This window comes from Balaenoptera musculus, chromosome 8 (assembly GCF_009873245.2).
Source record: "Balaenoptera musculus isolate JJ_BM4_2016_0621 chromosome 8, mBalMus1.pri.v3, whole genome shotgun sequence".
In the NCBI taxonomy this organism is placed as follows: domain Eukaryota; kingdom Metazoa; phylum Chordata; class Mammalia; order Artiodactyla; family Balaenopteridae; genus Balaenoptera; species Balaenoptera musculus.
The window spans coordinates 52,677,336-52,698,517 of record NC_045792.1 but is presented as its reverse complement, the minus strand read 5'-3'; the positions used below and the strand labels follow the sequence as shown (position 1 = coordinate 52,698,517).

The window sequence follows — 21,182 nt, the reverse complement described above, 5'->3', positions numbered from 1 at the left end:
TAAACAAGATAGAAAAGCACAATACATAAAGGAAATGATTAAATTTGACTAAATTAAAATTAAGAACTCTATTTATCAAAAGACCATATTAAAAAAAGAGAAAAGGCAAGCCACAAACTGGGAGAAAACATTTGCAACAATATACTCAATGAAAGACTGATACCCAGAATATAAAAACACTGATATGCTACATATAAAATAGATAACCAACAAGGACCTACTGTATAGCACAAGGAACTATACTCAGTATTTTGTAATAAACTGTAAGGGAAAAGAATCTGAAAAAGAATATACATATGTATAACTGAATCACTTTGTTGTACACCGGAAACTAACACAACATTGTAAATCAACTATACTTCAATAAATAAATAAATAAAACCTGCAAAAAAAAAAAAAAAAAAAAGATAACACAATAGAAAATATTATAGAAGAGAAAATGAGTGGCCAATAACCGTAAGATAAAATTCTCAATCTCAATAGCTATCAGAGAAAACCAAATTAAAATCACATCAAGATCTCATTTTATATCCATGAGATTGGCAAAATTTTAAGACTGAAAATATTGGATATTGGCAAAGATGTGGAACAGCACACCCTGCTGGTGGGAGTTTAAATTCATTCTTCCCTTGTAAAAATTTGGATTTCTCTAGTGAAGTTGAAGCTATGAACATGCACTTCCACTATTCTGTATGCACCCTTGAAGGCATATTGGAATCACCCAGAGAGCCTTAAAAAATACTAATGCTTGAGTCCTATTTCCCAGAGATTCTTATTTAATTGAAATATAATATTGAGAAAAAAAAGCTCATCACAGAAAAATAGTATGATTCCATTTGTGTAAGTTGAGAACCATGCAAAATGAAACAATATTTTGCCTAGGGGTACGTCCACGTGGCAAAACAAGTTTTTTTAAAGCATGGGAATAATAAAACACAAAATCAGCACAGTGGGAATAGGGTGGGAGATGGAGCTGGGAGGGCACAGAGTAGAGGATCAAAGGTACTAATAAAGTTCTATTTCTTAAGTTTAGTAGTTTGTGGTACAGGAGTATGCCTTATACTGTCTACATAGCGTACATTATTATATATCTATAACAATATTTAATAAAAATGAGTTAAGTATTATTAATACGTTATTTATACAAAAAAAGGGCAGTACCCATCGTTCTTGCCAACAGTAGGCTATCAATATATGTTGTTATTCTCCTTCCCCAAAAGGTTGTCTTGGAAGAATGGTCAAAAAGAAATGACAAGGATGCATTACTTCAGTGTGGTGCTCATTCTTAACAGTTGTCTGTACCTAATAAAAAGAGTCTTCTTTAATCTCAGAACTTTAGTCAAGGTTTTGGTATCTTTTCTCAAAAGCCAACTTCAGGAGTCATTATGGTGTGACAAACAGCATTTACCTTAGAGCCAAACAGATCTTGTTTAAACTACAACTCTGTCTCTTATTGTGTGGCTTTTGATAAATTCTGAGCCTAGTTTCCTCATGTTAAAAAAAAAAATAAAAAAAGATAACTCATTCAACAAGTATTTATGGAGCGACTATCATATGTCCGATATTATACAATGATGTACAAGAGACACGTCGTTTCTGCCCTTCTAAAGGCAAATTAATTCCTACTTCAAAGGGTTGCTGAAAAGATTATATAATATATATAAAGGAATTTGACATGGTGCCTGAAATATATTTGGTATTCAATAAATGCTTTTTCTCTTTCTGCTTAGATTAGTTAAAGCTAATAAAGTGGATTATTCCTTGTAGAAAACTTGCCTAATAGTTTAACATTATAAAAAAACCCAACAAAATAACATACATGACTACATAGTAAACTACTATACAGATATTAGTTGATTTAACGTACTTTACAAATGTTAGATGTTATTATTTTGATCCACACTCAGGTTAAAATGTCGGCATCTGAATCAAATTAAAACTAAAAATTATGAACTCAAGCATAACTGGATTCAGATTTCACAGTACTTTTAAAAATATTTTAATGATTTGACTTAATATGTACCTTATAATATCTACAATTTGTTCTTAATATGGCTAGCTTTCAAATTCACATTATTTTGGTGGCACTTACTATTGTAGGATTTTGTTTTTCCCACTTAAAAATATCTTGCAAATTCATGTTGCTGAGACGTGGAACAGAAATAACTTTGTAAGTCAAATAGCACCAGTACTTTTCACAAAAAGGAGGCTTAAGTATTTACAGGACGAATCAAATAGTAAATTTTAGTCCAGCTGTATGGCTGATGGGATTAGATCATTTTAAGAATGCACTCCACTTGGTGGATACCACACGATGGAAGAAATATCTTTGTCTTTTGAATAGGAGCAGACTGTATCAGTTCACAGTCTGACAAAAGTTTTTTTTTTTTTAACCATGGTGTTAATTCACAAGATCCTCACTTCACAGTGGAAGCGGCAAAAACACATTATGGCTGGGAGCATACCAGCTTTTTGGGTCAGTCCTCTTCTCAGTGCCCTTGAATGATCTCAGATTTGCTTATCCTAACCTAGTGGAGCATTTTCTTTCTTTCCCTTTTAAAATTATTATTTTTTTAATTGAAAAAGTAATACATCTAATTAAAATTGGAAAAATTTTAAAAATTTGGTAACACACTCTGACAGCTGATTCATAAGAAACAGCACCCATGCATACTGCTGACAAAAATAAAAGTTAGGGGCTTCCCTGGTGGCACAGTGGTTGAGAGTCTGCCTGCCAATGTGGGGGACACGGGTTCAAGCCCTGGTCTGGGAGGATCCCACATGCTGCGGAGCAACTAGGCCCGTGAGCCACAACTACTGAGCCTGCAAGTCTGGAGCCTGTGCTCCGCAACAAGAGAGGCCGCGATAATGAGAGGCCCGCACACTGCAATGAAGAGTGGCCCCCACTTGCCGCAACTAGAGAAAGCCCTCGCACAGAAACGAAGACCCAACACAGCCATAAATAAATAAATAAATAAATAAATAAATAAAAGTTAGTACAAACTCTCTAGAGAGAAATAAGTAACAGTGACTACCTATGGGAAGGGGAACTGGGTAGCTGGGAGTCTGGGGTAGAAGGGAAACTTATTTACTTTATGCTCTTTTGTAACTTTTGAACTGGGTACCTTTTACATATATTATCTTTTTTGTTTTTTAAGTAATATATGCATATGATCAAAAATTCAAAGAATATAGAATAGAAGGCCCCATGTCCAGGGGTGAACATTACTGTGAGTCTCTATCTTTCTTCCAGATATGTCCAAGGCATTTTTGACATGTAAAATATGTACCTCCTTAATAGAAATAGACATCCTCAACAGAAAATGACTATTCATTTTTTTTCTTTTTTTTTTTTAAATTGAAGTATGGTTGATTTACAATGTTGTGTTAGTTTCAGGTGTACAGCAACGTGATTCAGTTATACATACATATGTGTCTATTTTTTCAGATTCTTTTCCCTTATAGGTTATTATAAAATATTGAATACAGTTCACTGTGCTATATAGAAGGTCCTTATTGGTTATGAAAATGACTAGGTCTTAAGGTTGAAAGTTGTGCAAAGCTAAAAGCCCACAGAAAATATAATCAACAAGTATCCAAATGTTCCATCACACTGTCAGGTAGTGCGGAGGATACAGTTCTTCCCCGTAAGGAACTTGCAATCTAGATGAGGAAACAAAATTGACGTCAAAAAACCATTAAAGAACAACTGAATGTTAAAATAGGAGATAACAACTAAACAAGAGTTGAAAGAATGAAAAGATTAACGTTAGCTGAAAAAGAGTTGCTTTGAGAAGAGGTTTGACCTGGGTTAGCCCTCATCCCATCTAAAAAGTTTAAAAGAAACAGGGAAGAGTATTGAAAAGTGAAAACATCAAGCAGAACCAAAACGATGCGCTCCATAAATAACTTACCATAAAAATTGATAAGCACCAAAATTCCTGAGGCCCAGTAACTTCTTATTATCATTTCTAGAATGCACAACAATTTGGAAAAGAGAAACCTTTGGTGCTTACATCAGCCTGCTCCTGCATATTCAGTTTTCCTTATTTTTGATTAGCAATTTTAAGTTTTCATATGTCATTTCATTTACTCTTACAAGCTCTAAGTGTAGTGTTATTCCCATTGTACAAGTAGGAAGTTGAGAACTGTGGCAGTAAAAAGTAGTCCAAAAGTGACTGGCTTCTTTCTTCTTTTGGCATGACACTTCTGGCATGACAAGTGTGGGGAGTTCCGCAGACCCACTCCTCAGTGAAACTGGTGAAAGTTATAAAATAAAAAACAAAAAAAACAAACCCTTCCCCCACCCCAGCCACCTCTGAAAATGGTCCTAAGGTCATAAAGAAAATGAAGAAACACCTATTCAAGAAAATCTACTAAAACTTGGTAAGAACAAAGAACTTTTGTGGTGTCTGAATGACAATCTTGCTCCCACCCTTCCCCATCACAGCCTAGCACGACAGAATCTCCACTCCAGACTGACAGAGCCGAGGACACAGGGCTCTGCTGAAGCCCAGCTCCCAGTCAGAGGACTATCCTGACGTGATGAGCAGCACAGCACGCCAGCATTTCTCATCTTGCCCACAGCTATCTGTTGCTGAAGCTAAGCTGTGGGTGAGTGTGGTTGAGAGGTGGGGGCTCCCTTCTCCCCAGCCCCTGCTCCTGGGACAGAGGCTCTACCCTGGGTGAGGCCCTGCTAAGAATACTAGACCTAGATTATCTTGCCCCAGCTCACGGGGTGAGGCTTCCATGCTGGGAGCGGCAAGCCAAGCAGACCTGGGGCTACAGCCACCCACTCAACTGAACACCCGGCTCCTAAACTGAAATGTCACTTAAAGAGAAGCGTCCACTGCTCCTGCCCCCAGCACCACAGCCTTGGTTCAGAGATGTTCACTGGGGCTAGAAGCAGCCATAAACCAGACTTCCAAACTCTTCCCAAAGGAAGTGACTTCACTTGTGGGTAAGTTCAAACCTCAGGGTGCTCTTAAAAACAGTGGTTGTAGTGAAAGACCACTGGGAAGAGACTGACATTCTTCGGAGATAAAGGCTAAACTAAAGATCTGCTAGTTTGCTGGAAAGAAGTGGAAAGAGACAGAAGAGATCTTTTGTGTTCAGAATAAATTTTAAACACTGACCTTGGGAAGTACATCTTTAAAGAAGCCTGAATTTGACTGGATTAGTCTGTGAAGCAATTTATGCCCCCAAACACTGTTGAAAACAACAGAGCAAGCAGCTGCAATTAGTGGAGTTTAAGAGCTGGGTATGGTCTGGGAAAGAAATAGCCAAAAAAGCCCTGCCAGAATCAATGCCATCTCTGGGTGATAGTGGGCACACCCAAGGCTGTATCCCCTGAGGGGCAACATCAAAGGCTTCACACTGCTGGTGGAGAGGGAAAAAGACATCTGTATCTAGAATAAGGAATTCCTATAACTCAACAACAAAAAGACAAATAAGCCAATTAAAAAATGAGCAAAGGACTGAAACAGACATTTCTCCAAAGAAGATATACAAATGGTCAACGGGCACACAAAAAAGATATTCAACACCCTTAGACATTAGGGAATGGCAAATCAAAACCACAAGATACTGCTTAACGTTCATCAGGATGCCTATAATCAAAGAAACTGAAAATAACAAGCACTGGTGAGAATGTGGTAAAAGTGGAACCCTCATACCACTGGTGCGAATATAATATGGTACAGCCACTGTGGAAAATAATTTTGGCAGTTCCTCAGTAAGTTAAATTAGAACATAAACATGTGACCCAGCAGTCCTACTCCTAAATATATACTCAAAACAACTGAAAACAGGTGTTCAAACAAAAACTTGTACACGAATGTCCATAGTATTATTATTCACAAAAGCCAAAGGTGGAAACAACGCAATGTCCATCAATGAATGAACGGCTAAACAAAATGTGGTATATCCATACAATGGAACATTATTCAGTAATAAAAAGACATGAAATTCTCATACATGTTAACAGAAGTCAGACACAAAAGGCTACACACTGTATGATTCCATTTATATGAAATAGCCAGAAATCCACAAAGACAAAAAGTAGATGAGAGATTACTAGGAGCTGGAGGTAAAGGGAATGAGGAGTTTTTGCTATTGAGCTTCTGTTAGGGTGCTGAAAAATTCTGGAAATAAATATAGTAGTGATGGTTGTACAACACTGTGACTATAATGGTACTGAATAGTTCATTAAAAATGGTTACACTGATACATTTTATATTATATAAATATCCACAATAATAAAAAAAGTAAACCCATCTAATGCCAAACTTCAGTACACAGTATGAGATCCAGTATGAGAATGCCCACAGTATAAGATTCGGATATAAAATTACACGTCTTCACGGGTTCCATTTAATAGGCTTTCAGTTCATTCTTCACTTTAAGAAGTATTTAAATGTATAAACTCTAGACCTGAATACTGTTCTTGTTATATGAAGTATTACTCCAAGATTTTCTCAGCCTAATTTCATTTCACGATATGCGATCATTTATCTACCACATTTTGGCACAGAATTGTAATTAAAAGCTTAAATATGAATTACATATTTACATATAAATTTTAAACTATCAAAAGCAGCAAAAGGCAAAGAGAAAATCGACAATGAAATACCACTTCACACTCTCTGGTATTGCTATAACTAAAAAAAGAAGAGCAGGGGAAGACCTTCAAGATGGCGAAGGAGTAAGATGCGGAGATCACCTTCCTCCCCACAAATACATCAGAAATACACCTCCATGTGGAACAACTCCTACAGAACGCCTACTGAATGCTGGCAGAAGACCTCAGACCTCCCCAAAGGCAAGAAACTCCCCACGTACCTGGGTAGGGCAAAAGGAAAAAGAAAAAACAGAGACAAAAGAATAGGGACGGGACCTGCACCTCTGGAAGGGAGCTGTGAAGGAGGAAAGGTTTCCACACACTAGGAAGCCCCTTCACTGGCAGAGACGGGGTGGCGGGGAGGGACACTTCGGAGCCAAGGAGGAGAGCGCAGCACAGGGGTGTGGAGGGCAAAGCAGAGAGATTCCCGCACAGAGAACCGGTGCCGACCAGCACTCACCAGCCCGAGAGGCTTGTCTGCTCACCTGCCAGGGCGGGCAGGGGCTGGGAGATGAGGCCGGGATTCGGAGGTCAGATCCCAGGAAGAGGACTGGGGTTGGCTGTGTGAACACAGCCTGAAGGGGGCTAGTGCACCACAGCTAGCCGGGAGGGAGTCCGGAAAAAGTCTGGAACTGCCTAAGAGGCAAGAGACCATTGTTTCAGGGTGTGCGAGGAGAGGGGATTCAGAGCACCGCCTAAACGAGCTCCAGAGACGGGTGCGAGCCGCGGCTGTCAGTGTGGACCGAAGAGACGGGCATGAGACGCTAAGGCTGCTGCTGCTGGAGCCACCAAGCAGCCTGTGTGCGAGCACAGGTCACGCTCCACACCTCCCCTCCCGGGAGCCTGTGCAGCCCGCCACTGCCAGGGTCCCGAGATCCAGGGACAACTTCCTCGGGAGAACGCACGGTGCGCCTCAGGCTGCTGCAACGTCATGCAGGCCTCTGCCGCCGCAGGCTCGCCCCACATTCCGTACCCCTCCCTCCCCCCGGCCTGAGTGAGCCAGAGCCCCCGAATCAGCTGCTCCTTTAACCCCGTTCTGTCTGAGCGAAGAACAGACACCCTCAGGTGACCTACACGCAGAGGCGGGTCCAAATCCAAAGCTGAACCCCAGGAGCTGTGCGGACAAAGAAGAGAAAGGGAAATCTCTCCCAGCAGCCTCAGGAGCAGCAGATTAAATCTCCACAATCAACTTGATGTACCCTGCACCTGTGGAATACCTGAATAGACAACGAATCATCCCAAATTGAGGCAGTGGACTTGGGAGCAACGATATATATATTTTTTTCTCTTTTTGTGAGTGTGTAATGTACGCTTCTTTGTGTGATTTTGTCTGTATAGCTTCGCTTTCACCATTTGTCCTAGGATTCTGTCTGTCCGTTTTTCTTTTTAGTATAGTTTTTAGCACTTGTCATCATTGGTGGATTTGTTCTTTGGTTTTGTTGCTCTCTTCTTTCTTTCTCTTTTTTTTATTACTTTTAAAATTTTTTAAATTTTTAACAATTATTTTTTATTTTAACAACTTTATTTTATCTTTTTCTTTCTTTCTTTCTTTTTTTCTCCCTTTCTTCTAAGCCGTGTGGCTGACACGGTCTTGGTGCTCCAACCCGGTGTCAGGCCTGTGCCTCTGAGGTGGGAGAGCCGAGTTCAGAACACTGGTCCACCAGAAACCTCCCGGCTCTACATAATATCCAATGGCGAAAGCTCTCCCAGAGATTTCCATCTCAACACTAAGACCCAGCTCCACTCAACGACCAGCAAGCTACAGTGCTGGACACCCTATGCCAAACAACTAGCAAGACAGGAACAAACCCCACCCATTAGCAGAGAGGCTACGTAAAATCATAATAAGGTCACAGACCCCCCAAAACACACCACCGGACGCAGTCCTGCCCACCAGAAAGACAAGATCCAGCCTTATCCACCAGAACACAGGCACTGGTCCCCTCCACCAGGACACCTACACAACCCACTGAATCAACCTTAGCCACTGGGGGCAGACACCAAAAACAACAGGAACTACGAACCTGCAGCCTGCGAAAAGGAGACCCCAAACACAGTAAGTTAAGCAGAATGAGAAGACAGAGAAACACACAGCAGATGAAGGAGCAAGGTAAAAACACACCAGACCAAACAAATGAAGAGGAAACAGGCAGTCTACCTGAAAAAGAATTCAGAGTAATGATAGTAAAGACGGTCCAAAATCTTGGAAATAGAATGGAGAAAATACAAGAAATGTTTAACAAGGACCTAGAAGAACTAAAGAGCAAACAAACAATGATGAACAACACAATAAATGAAATTAAAAAGTCTCCAGAAGGAATTAATAGCAGAATAACTGAGGCAGAAGAACGGATAAATGACCTGGAAGATAAAATAGTGGAAATAACTACTGCAGAGCAGAATAAAGAAAAAAGAATGAAAAGAATTGAGGGCAGTCTCAGAAGCCTCTGGGACAACATTAAACACACCAACATTCGAATTACAGGGGTCCCAGAAGAAGAAGAGAAAAAGAAAGGGACTGAGAAAATATTTGAAGAGATTATAGTTGAAAACTTCCCTAATATGGGAAAGGAAATAGTTAATCAAGTCCTGGAAGCACAGAGAGTCCCATACAGGATAAATCCAAGGAGAAACACGCCAAGACACATATTAATCAAACTATCAAAAATTAAATACAAAGAAAAAATATTAAGAGCAGCAAGGGAAAAACAACAAATAATATACAAGGGAATCCCCAGAAGGTTAACAGCTGATCTTTCAGCAGAAACTCTGCAAGCCAAAAGGGAGTGGCAGGACATACTGAAAGTGATGAAAGGGAAAAACCTACAACCAAGATTACTCTACCCAGCAAGGATCTCATTCAGATTTGATGGAGAAATTAAAACCTTTACAGACAACCAAAAGCTAGGAGAATTCAGCACCACCAAATCAGCTTTACAACAAATGCTAAAGGAACTTCTCTAGGCAGTAAACACAAGAGAAGGAAAAGACCTACAATAACAAACCCAAAAGAATTAAGAAAATGGTAATAGGAACATACATATTGATAATTACCTTAAATGTAAATGGATTAAATGCTCCAACCAAAACACACAGACTGGCTGAAGGGATACAAAAACAAGACCCATATATATGCTGTCAACAAGAGACCCACTTCAGACCTAGGGACACATACAGACTGAAAGCGAGGGGATGGAAAAAGATATTCCATGCAAATGGAAATCAAAAGAAAGCTGGAGTAGCAATACTCATATCACACAAAATGGACTTTAAAATAAAGACTATTACAAGAGACAAAGAAGGACACTACATAATGATCAAGGGATCAATCCAAGAAGAAGATATAACAGTTGTAAATATTTATGCACCCAACTTAGGAGCACCTCAATACATAAGGCAAATGCTAACAGCCATAAAAGAGGAAATCGACAGTAACACAATCATAGTAGAGGACTTCAACACCCCACTTTCACCAACGGACAGGTCATCCAAAATGAAAATAAATAAGAAAACACAAGCTTTAAATGATACATTAAACAAGATGGACTTAATTGATATTTATAGGACATTCCATCCAAAAAGAACAGAATACGCTTTCTTCTCAAATGCTCATGGAACATTCCCCAGGATAGATCATATCTTGGGTCACAAATCAAGCCTTGGTAAATTTAAGAAAATTGAAATCATATCAAGTATCTTTTCCGACCACAACGCTATGAGACTAGATATTAATTACAGGAAAAAAATCTGTAAAAAATACAAACACATGGAGGCTAAACAATACACTACTTAATAACCAAGAGATCACTGAAGAAATCAAAGAGGAAATCAAAAAATACCTAGAAACAAATGACAATGAAAGCACGACGACCCAAAACATATGGGATGCAGCAAAAGAAGTTCTAAGAGAGTTTACAGCAATACAATCCTACCTCAAGAAACAAAAAACATCTCAAATAAACAACCTAACCTTACACCTAAAGCAATTAGAGAAAGAAGAACAAAAAAATGCCATAGAAGAAAGAAAGAAATCATAAAGATCAGACCAGAAATAAATGAAAAAGAAATGAAGGAAACAGTAGCAAAAATCAATGAAACTAAATGCTGGTTCTTTGAGAAGATAAACAAAATTGATAAACCATTAGCCAGACTCATCAAGAAAAAAAGGGAGAAGACTCAAATCAATAGAATTAGAAATGAAAAAGGAGAAGTAACAACTGACACTGCAGAAATACAAAGGATCATGAGAGATTACTACAGGCAACTATATGCCAATAAAATGGGCAACCTGGAAGAAATGGACAAATTCTTAGAAAAGCACAACCCTCCAAGACTGAACCAGGAAGAAATAGAAAATATAAACAGACCAATCACAAGCACTGAAATTGAGACTGTGATAAAAAATCTTCCAACAAACAGAAACCCAGGACCAGATGGCTTCACAGGCAAATTCTATCAAACATTTAGAGAAGAGCTAACACCTATCCTTCTCAAACTCTTCCAAAATATAGCAGAGGGAGGAACACACCCAAACTCATTCTACGAGACCACCATCACCCTGATACTAAAACCAGACAAAGATGTCACAAAGAAAGAAAACTACAGGCCAATATCATACATACAAAAATCCTCAACAAAATACTAGGAAACAGAATCCAACAGCACATTAAAAGGATCATACACCATGATCAAGTGGGATTTATCCCAGGGATGCAAGGATTCTTCAATATACGCAAATCAATCCATGTGATACACCATATTAACAAACTGAAGGATAAAAACCATATGATCATCTCAATAGATGCAGAAAAAGCTTTCAACAAAATTCAACACCCATTTTTCATAAATACCCTCCAAAAGTGGGCATAGAGGGAACCTGCTTCAACATAATAAAGGCCATATATGACAAACCCACAGCCAACAACGTTCTCAGTGGTGAAAAACTGAAACCATTTCCACTAAGATCAGGAACAAGACAAGGTTGCCCACTCTCACCACTATTATTCAACATAGTTTTGGAAGTTTTAGCCACAGCAATCAGAGAAGAAAAAGAAATAAAAGGAATCCAAATCGGAAAAGAAGAAGTAAAGCTGTCACTGTTTGCAGATGACATGATACTATACATAGAGAGTCCTAAAGACTCTACCAGAAAACTACTAGAGCTAATCAATGAATTTGGTAAAGTAGCAGGATACAAAATTAATGCACAGAAATCTCTTGCATTCCTATACACTAATGATGAAAAATCTGAAAGAGAAATTAAGGAAACACTCCCATTTACCACTGCAACAAAAAGAATAAAATCCCTAGGAATAAACCTACCTAGGGAGACAAAAGACCTGTATGCAGAGAACTATAAGACACTGATGAAAGAAATTAAAGATGATACAAACAGATGGAAAGATATACCATGTTCTTGGATTGGAAGAATCAACATTGTGAAAATGAGTATAATACCCAAAGCAATCTACAGATTCAATGCAATCCCTATCAAACTACCAATGGCATTTTTCACAGAACTAGAATAAAAAATTTCACAATTTGTATGGAAACAGAAAAGACCCCGAATAGCCAAAGCAATCTTGAGAAAGAAAAATGGAGCTGGAGGAAACAGGCCACCGGACTTCAGACTACACTACGAAGCTACAGTAATCAAGACAATATGGTACTGGCACAAAAACAGAAATACAGACCAATGGAACAGGATAGAAAGCCCAGAGATAAACCCACGCACATATGGTCACCTTATTTTTGATAAAGGAGGCAAGAATATACAATGGAGAAAAGACAGCCTCTTCAATAAGTGATGCTGGGAAAACTGGACAGCTACATGTAAAAGAATGAAATTAGAACACTCCCTGACACCATACACAAAAATAAACTCAAAATGGATTAAAGACCTAAATGTAAGGCCAGACACTATCAAACTCTTAGAGGAAAACATAGGCAGAACACTCTATGACATAAATCACAGCAAGATCCTTTTTGACCCACCTCCTAGAGAAATGGAAATAAAAACAAAAATAAACAAATGGGACCTAATGAAAGTTAAAAGCTTTTGCACAGCAAAGGAAACCATAAACAAGACGAAAAGACAACCCTCAGAATGGGAGAAATTATTTGCAGATGAAGCAACTGACAAAAGATTAATCTCCAAAATTTACAAGCAGCTCATGCATCTCAATATCAAAAAAACAAACAACCCAATCCAAAAATGGGCAGAAGACCTAAACAGACATTTCTCCAAAGAAGATATACAGATTGCCAACAAACACATGAAAGAATGCTCAACATCACTAATCAGTAGAGAAATGCAAATCAAAACTACAATGAGGTATTACCTCACACTGGTCAGAATGGCCATCATCAAAAAATCTACAAACAATAAATGCTGGAGAGGGTGTGGAGAAAAGGGAACCCTCCTGTACTGTTGGTGGGAATGTAAATTGATACAGCCACTATGGAGAACAGTATGGCGGTTCCTTAAAAAACTAAAAATAGAACTACCATACAACTCAGCAATCTCACTACTGGGCATATACCCTGAGAAAACCATAATTCAAAAAGAGTCATGTACCACAATGTTCACTGTAACTCTATTTACAATAGCCAGAACATGGAAGCAACCTAAGTGTCCATCAACAGATGAATGGATAAAGAAGATGTGGCACATATATACAAATGGAATATTACTCAGCCATAAAAAGAAACGAAATTGAGTTATTTGTAGTGAGGTGGATGGACCTAGAGAATGTCACACAGAGTGAAGTTAAGTCAGAAAGAGAAAAACAAATACCGTACGCTAACACATATATATGGAATCTAAAAAAAAAAAAAAAAGGGGGGGTTCTGAAGAACCTAGGGGCAGGACAGGAATAAAGATGCAGAGGCAGAAAACGGACTTGAGGACACGGGGAGGGGGAAGGGTAAGCTGGGACAAAGATAGCTTGGGGAAGCAGCCACATAGCACAGGGAGATCAGCTCAGTGCTTTGTGACCACCTAGAGGGGTGGGATAGGGAGGGTGGGAGGGAGACACAAGAGGGAGGAGACATGGCGATATATGTATATGTATGGCTCATTCACTTTGTTATAAAGCAGAAACTAATACACCATTGGAAAGCAACTATACTCCAATAAAGATGTTAAAAAAAAAATGAAGAGCAACAATAAATGTTGGCAATAATGGGGAGAAATTGGAACCTTCATACACTGCTGTTGGGAATGTAAAGTGATGCAGTCACTTTGGAAAATGGTTTGGTGGTTTCTCAAAATACTAAACATAAAGCTACCATGTGACACAGCAATTCCACTCAAGAGAAATGATATCATATACTCATCCAAATGATTTCATAAATGTTGATAGTAGCATTAATCATAATAGCCAAAAGGTAGAAATAATCCAAACATCCATCAACTGCTAAATGGATAAATAAAACGTTGGATATCTATACAATAGAATACTAGTTGGATATAAAAGGAATGAAGTACTGATACATGGTACAACATGTATGAACCTCAAAAACGTTGTGCTAAATGAAAGAAGCCTGACACAAAAGGCCATATGTTGTATGACTGCATTTATGTGAAATATTCCAGAAGAGGCAAATCTATAGAGAGCAATTTAGTGGTTACCTAGAACTCGGGGTGGAAACAGGAAGGGATTGGTAATGGGTACTGGGTTTCACTTTGGGGTGATATAATGCTCTCAGATTGTGGTGATGCTTGCACAACTCTGTGAATATACTAAAAACCATGGAACAGTATACTTTAAGTGACTGATTTTTATGGTATGTAAAATGTATCTCAATAAAGTTGTTTTGGGGGCTTCCCTGGTGGCGCAGTGGTTGGGAGTCTGCCTGGTAATGCAGGGGACGCGGGTTCGGGCCCTGGTCTGGGAAGATCCCACATGCCGCGGAGCACCTGGGCCCGTGAGCCAAGGCTGCTGAGCCTGCGCGTCTGGAGCCTGTGCTCCGCAGCGGGAGGGGCCGCGATGGTGAGAGGCCCGCGCACCGCGGTGAAGAGTGGCCCCCGCTTGCCCCAACTAGAGAGGGCCCTCGCGCAGAAACGAAGACCCAACACACCCAAAAATAAATGAATGAATTTAAAAAAAAAAAAAGTTGTTTTTAAAAAACCTGCTCCATTTTCTCATTCCTATACACCCCAACTTTACTTTTTATGATTCACCAACATAAACCTTCTAATCTGTCCATCCGGCATCCAGTGAAAACCCCACACTCATTTTAATTACTTGACTCTGCTCACATTCTTCCCCTACCTGAAGTACTCTCCCTAGGGTACAGTTAAGTCACATACTTATTTTGAAGATGTTTCTGACCAAGTCAATCCTCACGGACCTAATTACCCTCTAGATTTCATACCACTTATAACTTTTAACACTGTAACCTCAGATATATACATAAAGCAGTTTCACCTTATTTCCTATCAATGTCTAGATTTTGCCACAATCCCTAATTCTTGCCTTTAATCTCTTTTATCTTCTCAGAGACAAACTAGTTACTCCAGAATCGTAAAGATCAAACATAATTGTGGGAACTCAGCTAGGGCTCTAAGACAAAAAGGAAAAGGTGTATAACCAAAGAATATTGTAGGATAAGTAACATCAACAGTGAATGAAAAGCATGCTCCTTCCTCTCTTATGCCCTGCCAACTCACCAGCTTCACCAACCAGAACCCTGACTACATCTTTATATCCCCATAACAGTTAGCACAGCATCTTGAACACAGATGGTACCAAAGGTCTGCTGAATAACAAATTAATGCTTTGAATGCAACTCCCTACATGTGTATTCAGGAGTGCCCAAACCTTAGCAAATATCTGAAATCTTAAAAGCAGGAAATGGGAATGAGGAAAAAGAAAACTAAAATGATGGGACATGCATTTACTTCTCGACAGTGCATTATGTTCTTACTGTGCACTTCAAGGTGGCATCTTACTGCTGTCCTCAAACCTGAGTATGTACCAGGCATCCTTATCTTTAAGTAGTTACTGGACTTCATTGTTATCAGAGCAAAAAAGAGCACTATTAAGAGAAGCACGGATTTAGATGTGACACTTCACTTCCTCCTAACAGTGGGGTGCCAAGACTCAAACCCCTATGCCTCTACATGCAGTCAGGAAGAAATCCACACAATGAAGCTTGGAAGTGTAGAGATGTGTGAGGTGGGAATAAGAAGGAGCATTGCTTTCAAAGGAGAGTATGTTGGCAGACAGAAGACAAATCTTAGGAGCTGAACTGCTGAAAGCAACAAAGGCAGCAGGCTAATAAAACAAAAGCCACAGACTGCTGAAACCTGTGCTAGACCCTGAATGCAGGAGCCTAGTATCAATGAATTCAAGAGCACCTTTCTGACACTCTGAATAGACAAAGCCTAATTCCACTACATAAAATTCCTCAACCTGGCCCTGGAGTACTATGAACATAGAACACTTCTCATTTGTTTAGCTTCAGAAATACATTTTCGGACTTCCCTCATGGCAAAATGGTTAAGAATCCGCCTACCAATGCAGGGGACACAGGTTTGAGCCCTGGTCTAGGAAGATCCCACATGCCACGGAGCAGCTAAGCCCATGTGCCATAACTACTGAGCCTGTGCTCTAGAGCCTGCGAGTCACAACTACTCAGCCCACGTACCACAGCTACTGAAGCCCGCGCGCCTAGAGCCCATGCTCCACAGCAAGAGAAGCCACTGCAATGAGTAGCCCCCACTCGCTGCAACTAGAGAAAGCCTGTGCGCAGTAACTTAGATCCAATGCAGCCAAAAATAAATAAATAAAATTTAAAAAGCCCCGATTTAAAAAAAAAGAAATACATCTTCCTCCTTTCTGTGTATTTATTCTTATTTGGTAATTTACCTTGTGTTGTTTAGAGTCCAAAATGCACATATTGTAATCATTCAGACTAGCTTAGGGGATTTCTCTGGTGGTAAAGCAGTTAGCTCCAAATTTATAATTATGTAAGTTTGTTACAGATTTATTTTACTTGTTTAACTTGGGTCTCTTTAATAATTCCCTTCATATTTGTAAAAACTCCTTTAGATTATACATTTCCTTCCCTATCATTTACTTTTTTTTTTTAAACAACAGCCATTTATTTTATTTATTTATTCATTTATTTTTAAATTTACTTATTTATTTATTTAATTTTGGCTGTGTTGGGTCTTCATTTCTGTGTGAGAGCTTTCTCTAGTTGCGGCGAGCGGGGGCCACTCTTCATCGCAGTGCGTGGGCCTCTCACTATCGCGGCCTCTCTTGTTGCGGAGCACAGGCTCCAGACGCGCAGGCTCAGTAGTTGTGGCTCACAGGCCTAGTTGCTCCACAGCATGTGGGATCTTCCCAGACCAGGGCCCGAACCCGTGTCCCCCGCATTGGCAGGCAGACTCTCAACCACTGTGCCACCAGGGAAGCCCCATTTACTTTTTAATATTTGGTGGTTTAGATTAAGGGATCATGAAATGTATTTAAGGTGGGTAATTCCTCTTCACTTCAATACTCAGATGACTATTAAGGTGCAAAGACAAAATTAACAACATAAATGGCTAGAAGAGAATGTTTTCTACAATTTACATATTGTTATTTTATCATCTGCTGCCTTCTTTGAACTCATATACAGATGCTTACATTCCTACTTTAAATGCTCAACCAAGCATTTTTATTCTGCTTTTTGCAGAAGGCTATCATCTAGATTTCTTCAAACCACATATGAAGAAAGACAGCATTTGATTATTATTTTGAATAATGACGTTGACACATCAGGATAACTTCTCCCAGTGAATATGCTGTTCAATAATATGAAGAGAAAGCATCATTACCAAGAGTCAGAATATATTGAACCAGAGAGAGTAGTTTTGTACAGGTCTTGTCATTTGATGGAATCACCCAAGTATATAAAGAATCTTGATTTCTCAGAGATATAGAAATCAGTAAATAAATGAAAGAAATACAAAAAGCACCACTCATCAACATACATTTCTCTTTGTACATTATTATGCTACTGGCCAATGATTTTAAACAGGCTGTCTAATTGGTAAATGAAAGGCTTTCAATTGCCTACATATAAGAAAAACTGGTAACTTTTAAATTTCCTGCAACAAGAGCAGGCTGACAATATGTGGCACATAGTAGGAGCTCAAAAAATAATTGCTGAACAAAGAATTAAGATAAAAGCCTTCATGAGGTATACAGACTAAATAATTTCTTATCAAAAATATATTTTCTAAAGACTCTGAAAAAGAAAATATTCACATGTATACTTTTCTATTTTAGTTCATCTCTTAAAATAAGAGTTACACTCAAAGATATTACTTGGGGGTTGAATTTACAGAAAAGGTATCTTATAATTTTTATTAATTTCTTCAAATTTCTCTAGTTCACCAATTCACAGTTATAAAAAAGGCAAATAGAGTACTAAATTAAGAATCCACTCCTTTCAGTCACAACGTAGGTAATACAGCTGGTTGGACAGAAAATTAGAGAAGTGTGAATTTTCTACACACGTATTTTAAGGATTATTATCAACAAAATTTCACGTTCTAGCCACATAACTCTCATTAAATTTAAAGCAAACCCTCAAATGAAAAATATCAGAGAGCAATATATCCCCCAAGATGGGAAGCACAGCTTACTTTAACTTGAAAAAGTTCTCCAGCCCCCTCACAGTCATTGGATGTGATTACTGGAGTATGAATATGCACAAAACCACTGTCCTGGAAGAAAAAGAGAAACCACTTTTCTCAGTATATTTGTATGTGAAACACTTCCAAGAACATACACTTCATTATATGATTCAAATAGCACTAAAAGAATGCCATATCAAATCCCTCCTTAATCCCCAAAATAAAACTATTAAAATATCAAATGGAGAGTTTACTAGGCACAAAGAATTTTAAATCAGAACTGACTTAGACAATATCTAGTCCAATCTCCTCACTGGAAAGACAAGGAAATTGAGGCCCAGAGAGATTTAATGAGAGGGCAAAGTCATACAACTAGTCAGTGTCAGAGCCGGGACTGGAACCTAGGTGCTCAGGATCTCTCTCTGGTGCCATTTCTTCTTCCCACTTTTCCAACATACTGATAGTGATTTAACACACACACACACACGCACGCACACACGCACACACACGCACACTCACTCAGGGCTAATGCATAATGATGTTGCCCACATTGCTAAGGGAATAAAAGTGATCAATATTAAGTTGTTATTTTGGAATGAGACCCTCAATTGTAACAAACCACCAAAAACGAGACAAATTAAGGTTGACAATCGGGGACCGAAGAAATAAACAGCAAAAAGGCAGGAATGATTTTTAGGAAGTCTGTCATTAAATTGACGGCACAGTGCACCGCACATGGCACAGGCAGTGCACTTCCTTTGCCTCAAGGAAGATTGTGAGCAGCAAATCCATCCATTACTAAGGCACCCAACTGCAATTCTTCTGCTCTAAAGTCTGAGACTATTTCCATTAGTGAACCACAAAAGCTGTTGCTAGTAAAACTGAAATAACCCAGCAACTTCAAGGTTATGCTTCTTTCACTTTGACTATGGATGTAGGCGAAAGGTTACAGACAGCATAAATGCTGCAGGGTGGGGGTGGAGGCAGCTAAAGTGAATTTATGCTGCAAAGGCAGAAGAGTATGTGTTCAATGTAAACATTTTGTTCTTGACATCAATACAATAAGTTCATATATGTCCATCTAATCTCTGCTAAATTCTGCCAGTACCTACTGGTGGAATGTAAAATATGTCAGTGCATTACCAGGGGCCTCCCAAATTTGCCCCTTCCTTCCTAAAAAGGTTGAATTCAAGTATTCTGGCTATGATACAAAGTATCCAGCCAACAACCTGCCTTATGATGTAGACTGATTAAATTTTCAAGCTATAAATTAGGAGTCTCAGGAAGTGTTCAAAAATATGTACTTAATCTGGGAACAACGTGTGGAGAGGTGCTGCACAGAGCACATTATAGAGAACAAATGAAACAGAATCAATAACATTACTGCATAAAATTTTTATCTCCTAGAAGCCAAGAATTATGGACATGAATCATTTATTCCACATAAGGCAACTATGAGCATGAGTGCAGTAAACAAAGAAAGGAAGTGAAAAATCCAAAGGAAACAAGGGTGGCGAGAGGGAGGAGAAAATTTAACGGCTAAATATAATTGCTTAAGTTAGAACTGGTCAACTGCCACAAGGAACAATGCTGTAAATCTTATGAAAATAACTGTATGGGATTTTTTTTTTTTTAAATCACTCAAATAGTGGGAATTATTCTCAATTCTCAAATAATGCTAAACCTTTCAAAAGGCATCGTCGGCTTTTTAAGCCTTAACAGTGCTAGCAAGGCTTATCATATCAAAGTCTATATCATTACCACCAAAAGTTATACAGGAGAGGGTACAAAGGAACAACAAAGACGAGAACAAAGTCCACAAAAGAGAAAGTGGATAGAGAAGGAGGAAACTAAATAGCAGGAGTACTCTCAGTGGCTGCCTCCAGTGGGGTTCCAGTGTCAGGTACTTATCCTATCCCACAGCAAAGGCGTTCCTAATGAGAGAGATGAAGGCCAGAGAAGGGGTCAAAAATTTTGGCCCAATTATTGAGATCCCACCCATCACCTCTAAATATCTAACTATTTTGATAGATACACATTGCTATAACCAGATATTTATAAGGCAATGAATGAGTATCTGAAAATTACAAAATTCATGTACTAAGGCCCATACACATCACTCAAAGAGTCATGGACTATATTTTTCTTTAACACACACAAAATAAATATTATTTAATCAGACTCAACAAAAAAGAAACTTGACAGCAATTGCTAGCCACAGACACACCACTGGCGACAAAAAGTGACAGCAAGAGGAGACCGAAAAAACAAAACAAAAACCAAAAAAACACCCCATAAAAAGCAGTCACAGGAACTCAAAGGCACAGCAGTCTAGGGTCATTCAACGCAGGGTCAAAGAACACCCCTCACCGTGACAGGCTTTGAAGGCACTGCCATACTGAGCAGAGAACAATCTGATACTCAGAGGAAGAACCTCAACTCACCAAGAAAGGGCAAACTCTTTTCTGTTGGCTCACTTCAGGAAGCCAGGGAAGTATGTAATACATTTTAGGATAACTTCCACTGGAAATTAGAAAAAAAATGGTGCCTAAAAGATAATCCGATTATTTGAGAAACTCAGCTCTTGTAAATAACTCATTTTTTTTTTTAAACTTTGGGTTTATTTATTTATTTATTTATTTATTTATGGCTGTGTTGGGTCTTCATTTCTGTGCGAGGGCTCTCTCTAGTTGCGGCAAGTGGGGGCCACTCTTCATCGCGGTGCGCGGGCCTCTCATCGCGGCCTCTCTTTTTGCGGAGCACAGGCTCCAGACACGCAGGCTCAGTAATTGTGGCTCACGGGCCTAGTTGCTCCGCGGCATGTGGGATCTTCCCAGACCAGGGCTCGAACCCGTGTCCCCTGCATTGGCAGGCAGATTCTCAACCACTGCACCACCAGGGAAGCCCTAAATAACTCATTTTTTGAGG

General features: G+C 39.1%; 1 protein-coding gene across 6 annotated transcripts in view; it reads right to left on the bottom strand.

The window, feature by feature from the left end:
* Positions 1-21,182, bottom strand: part of NARS2 (asparaginyl-tRNA synthetase 2, mitochondrial) — a 144,526-nt gene that overhangs the window by 113,845 nt on the left and 9,499 nt on the right. For 4 of the 6 annotated variants that reach the window (XM_036859544.1, XM_036859543.1, XM_036859546.1 and 1 more), the window contains one exon: positions 18,264-18,344. The exons of the other annotated variants lie outside the window; for them this stretch is intronic. In XM_036859544.1, coding sequence (XP_036715439.1) covers positions 18,264-18,344 — 81 coding nt within the window. The remainder of the gene's footprint in view (positions 1-18,263; positions 18,345-21,182) is intronic. 6 annotated transcript variants of the gene reach the window in all.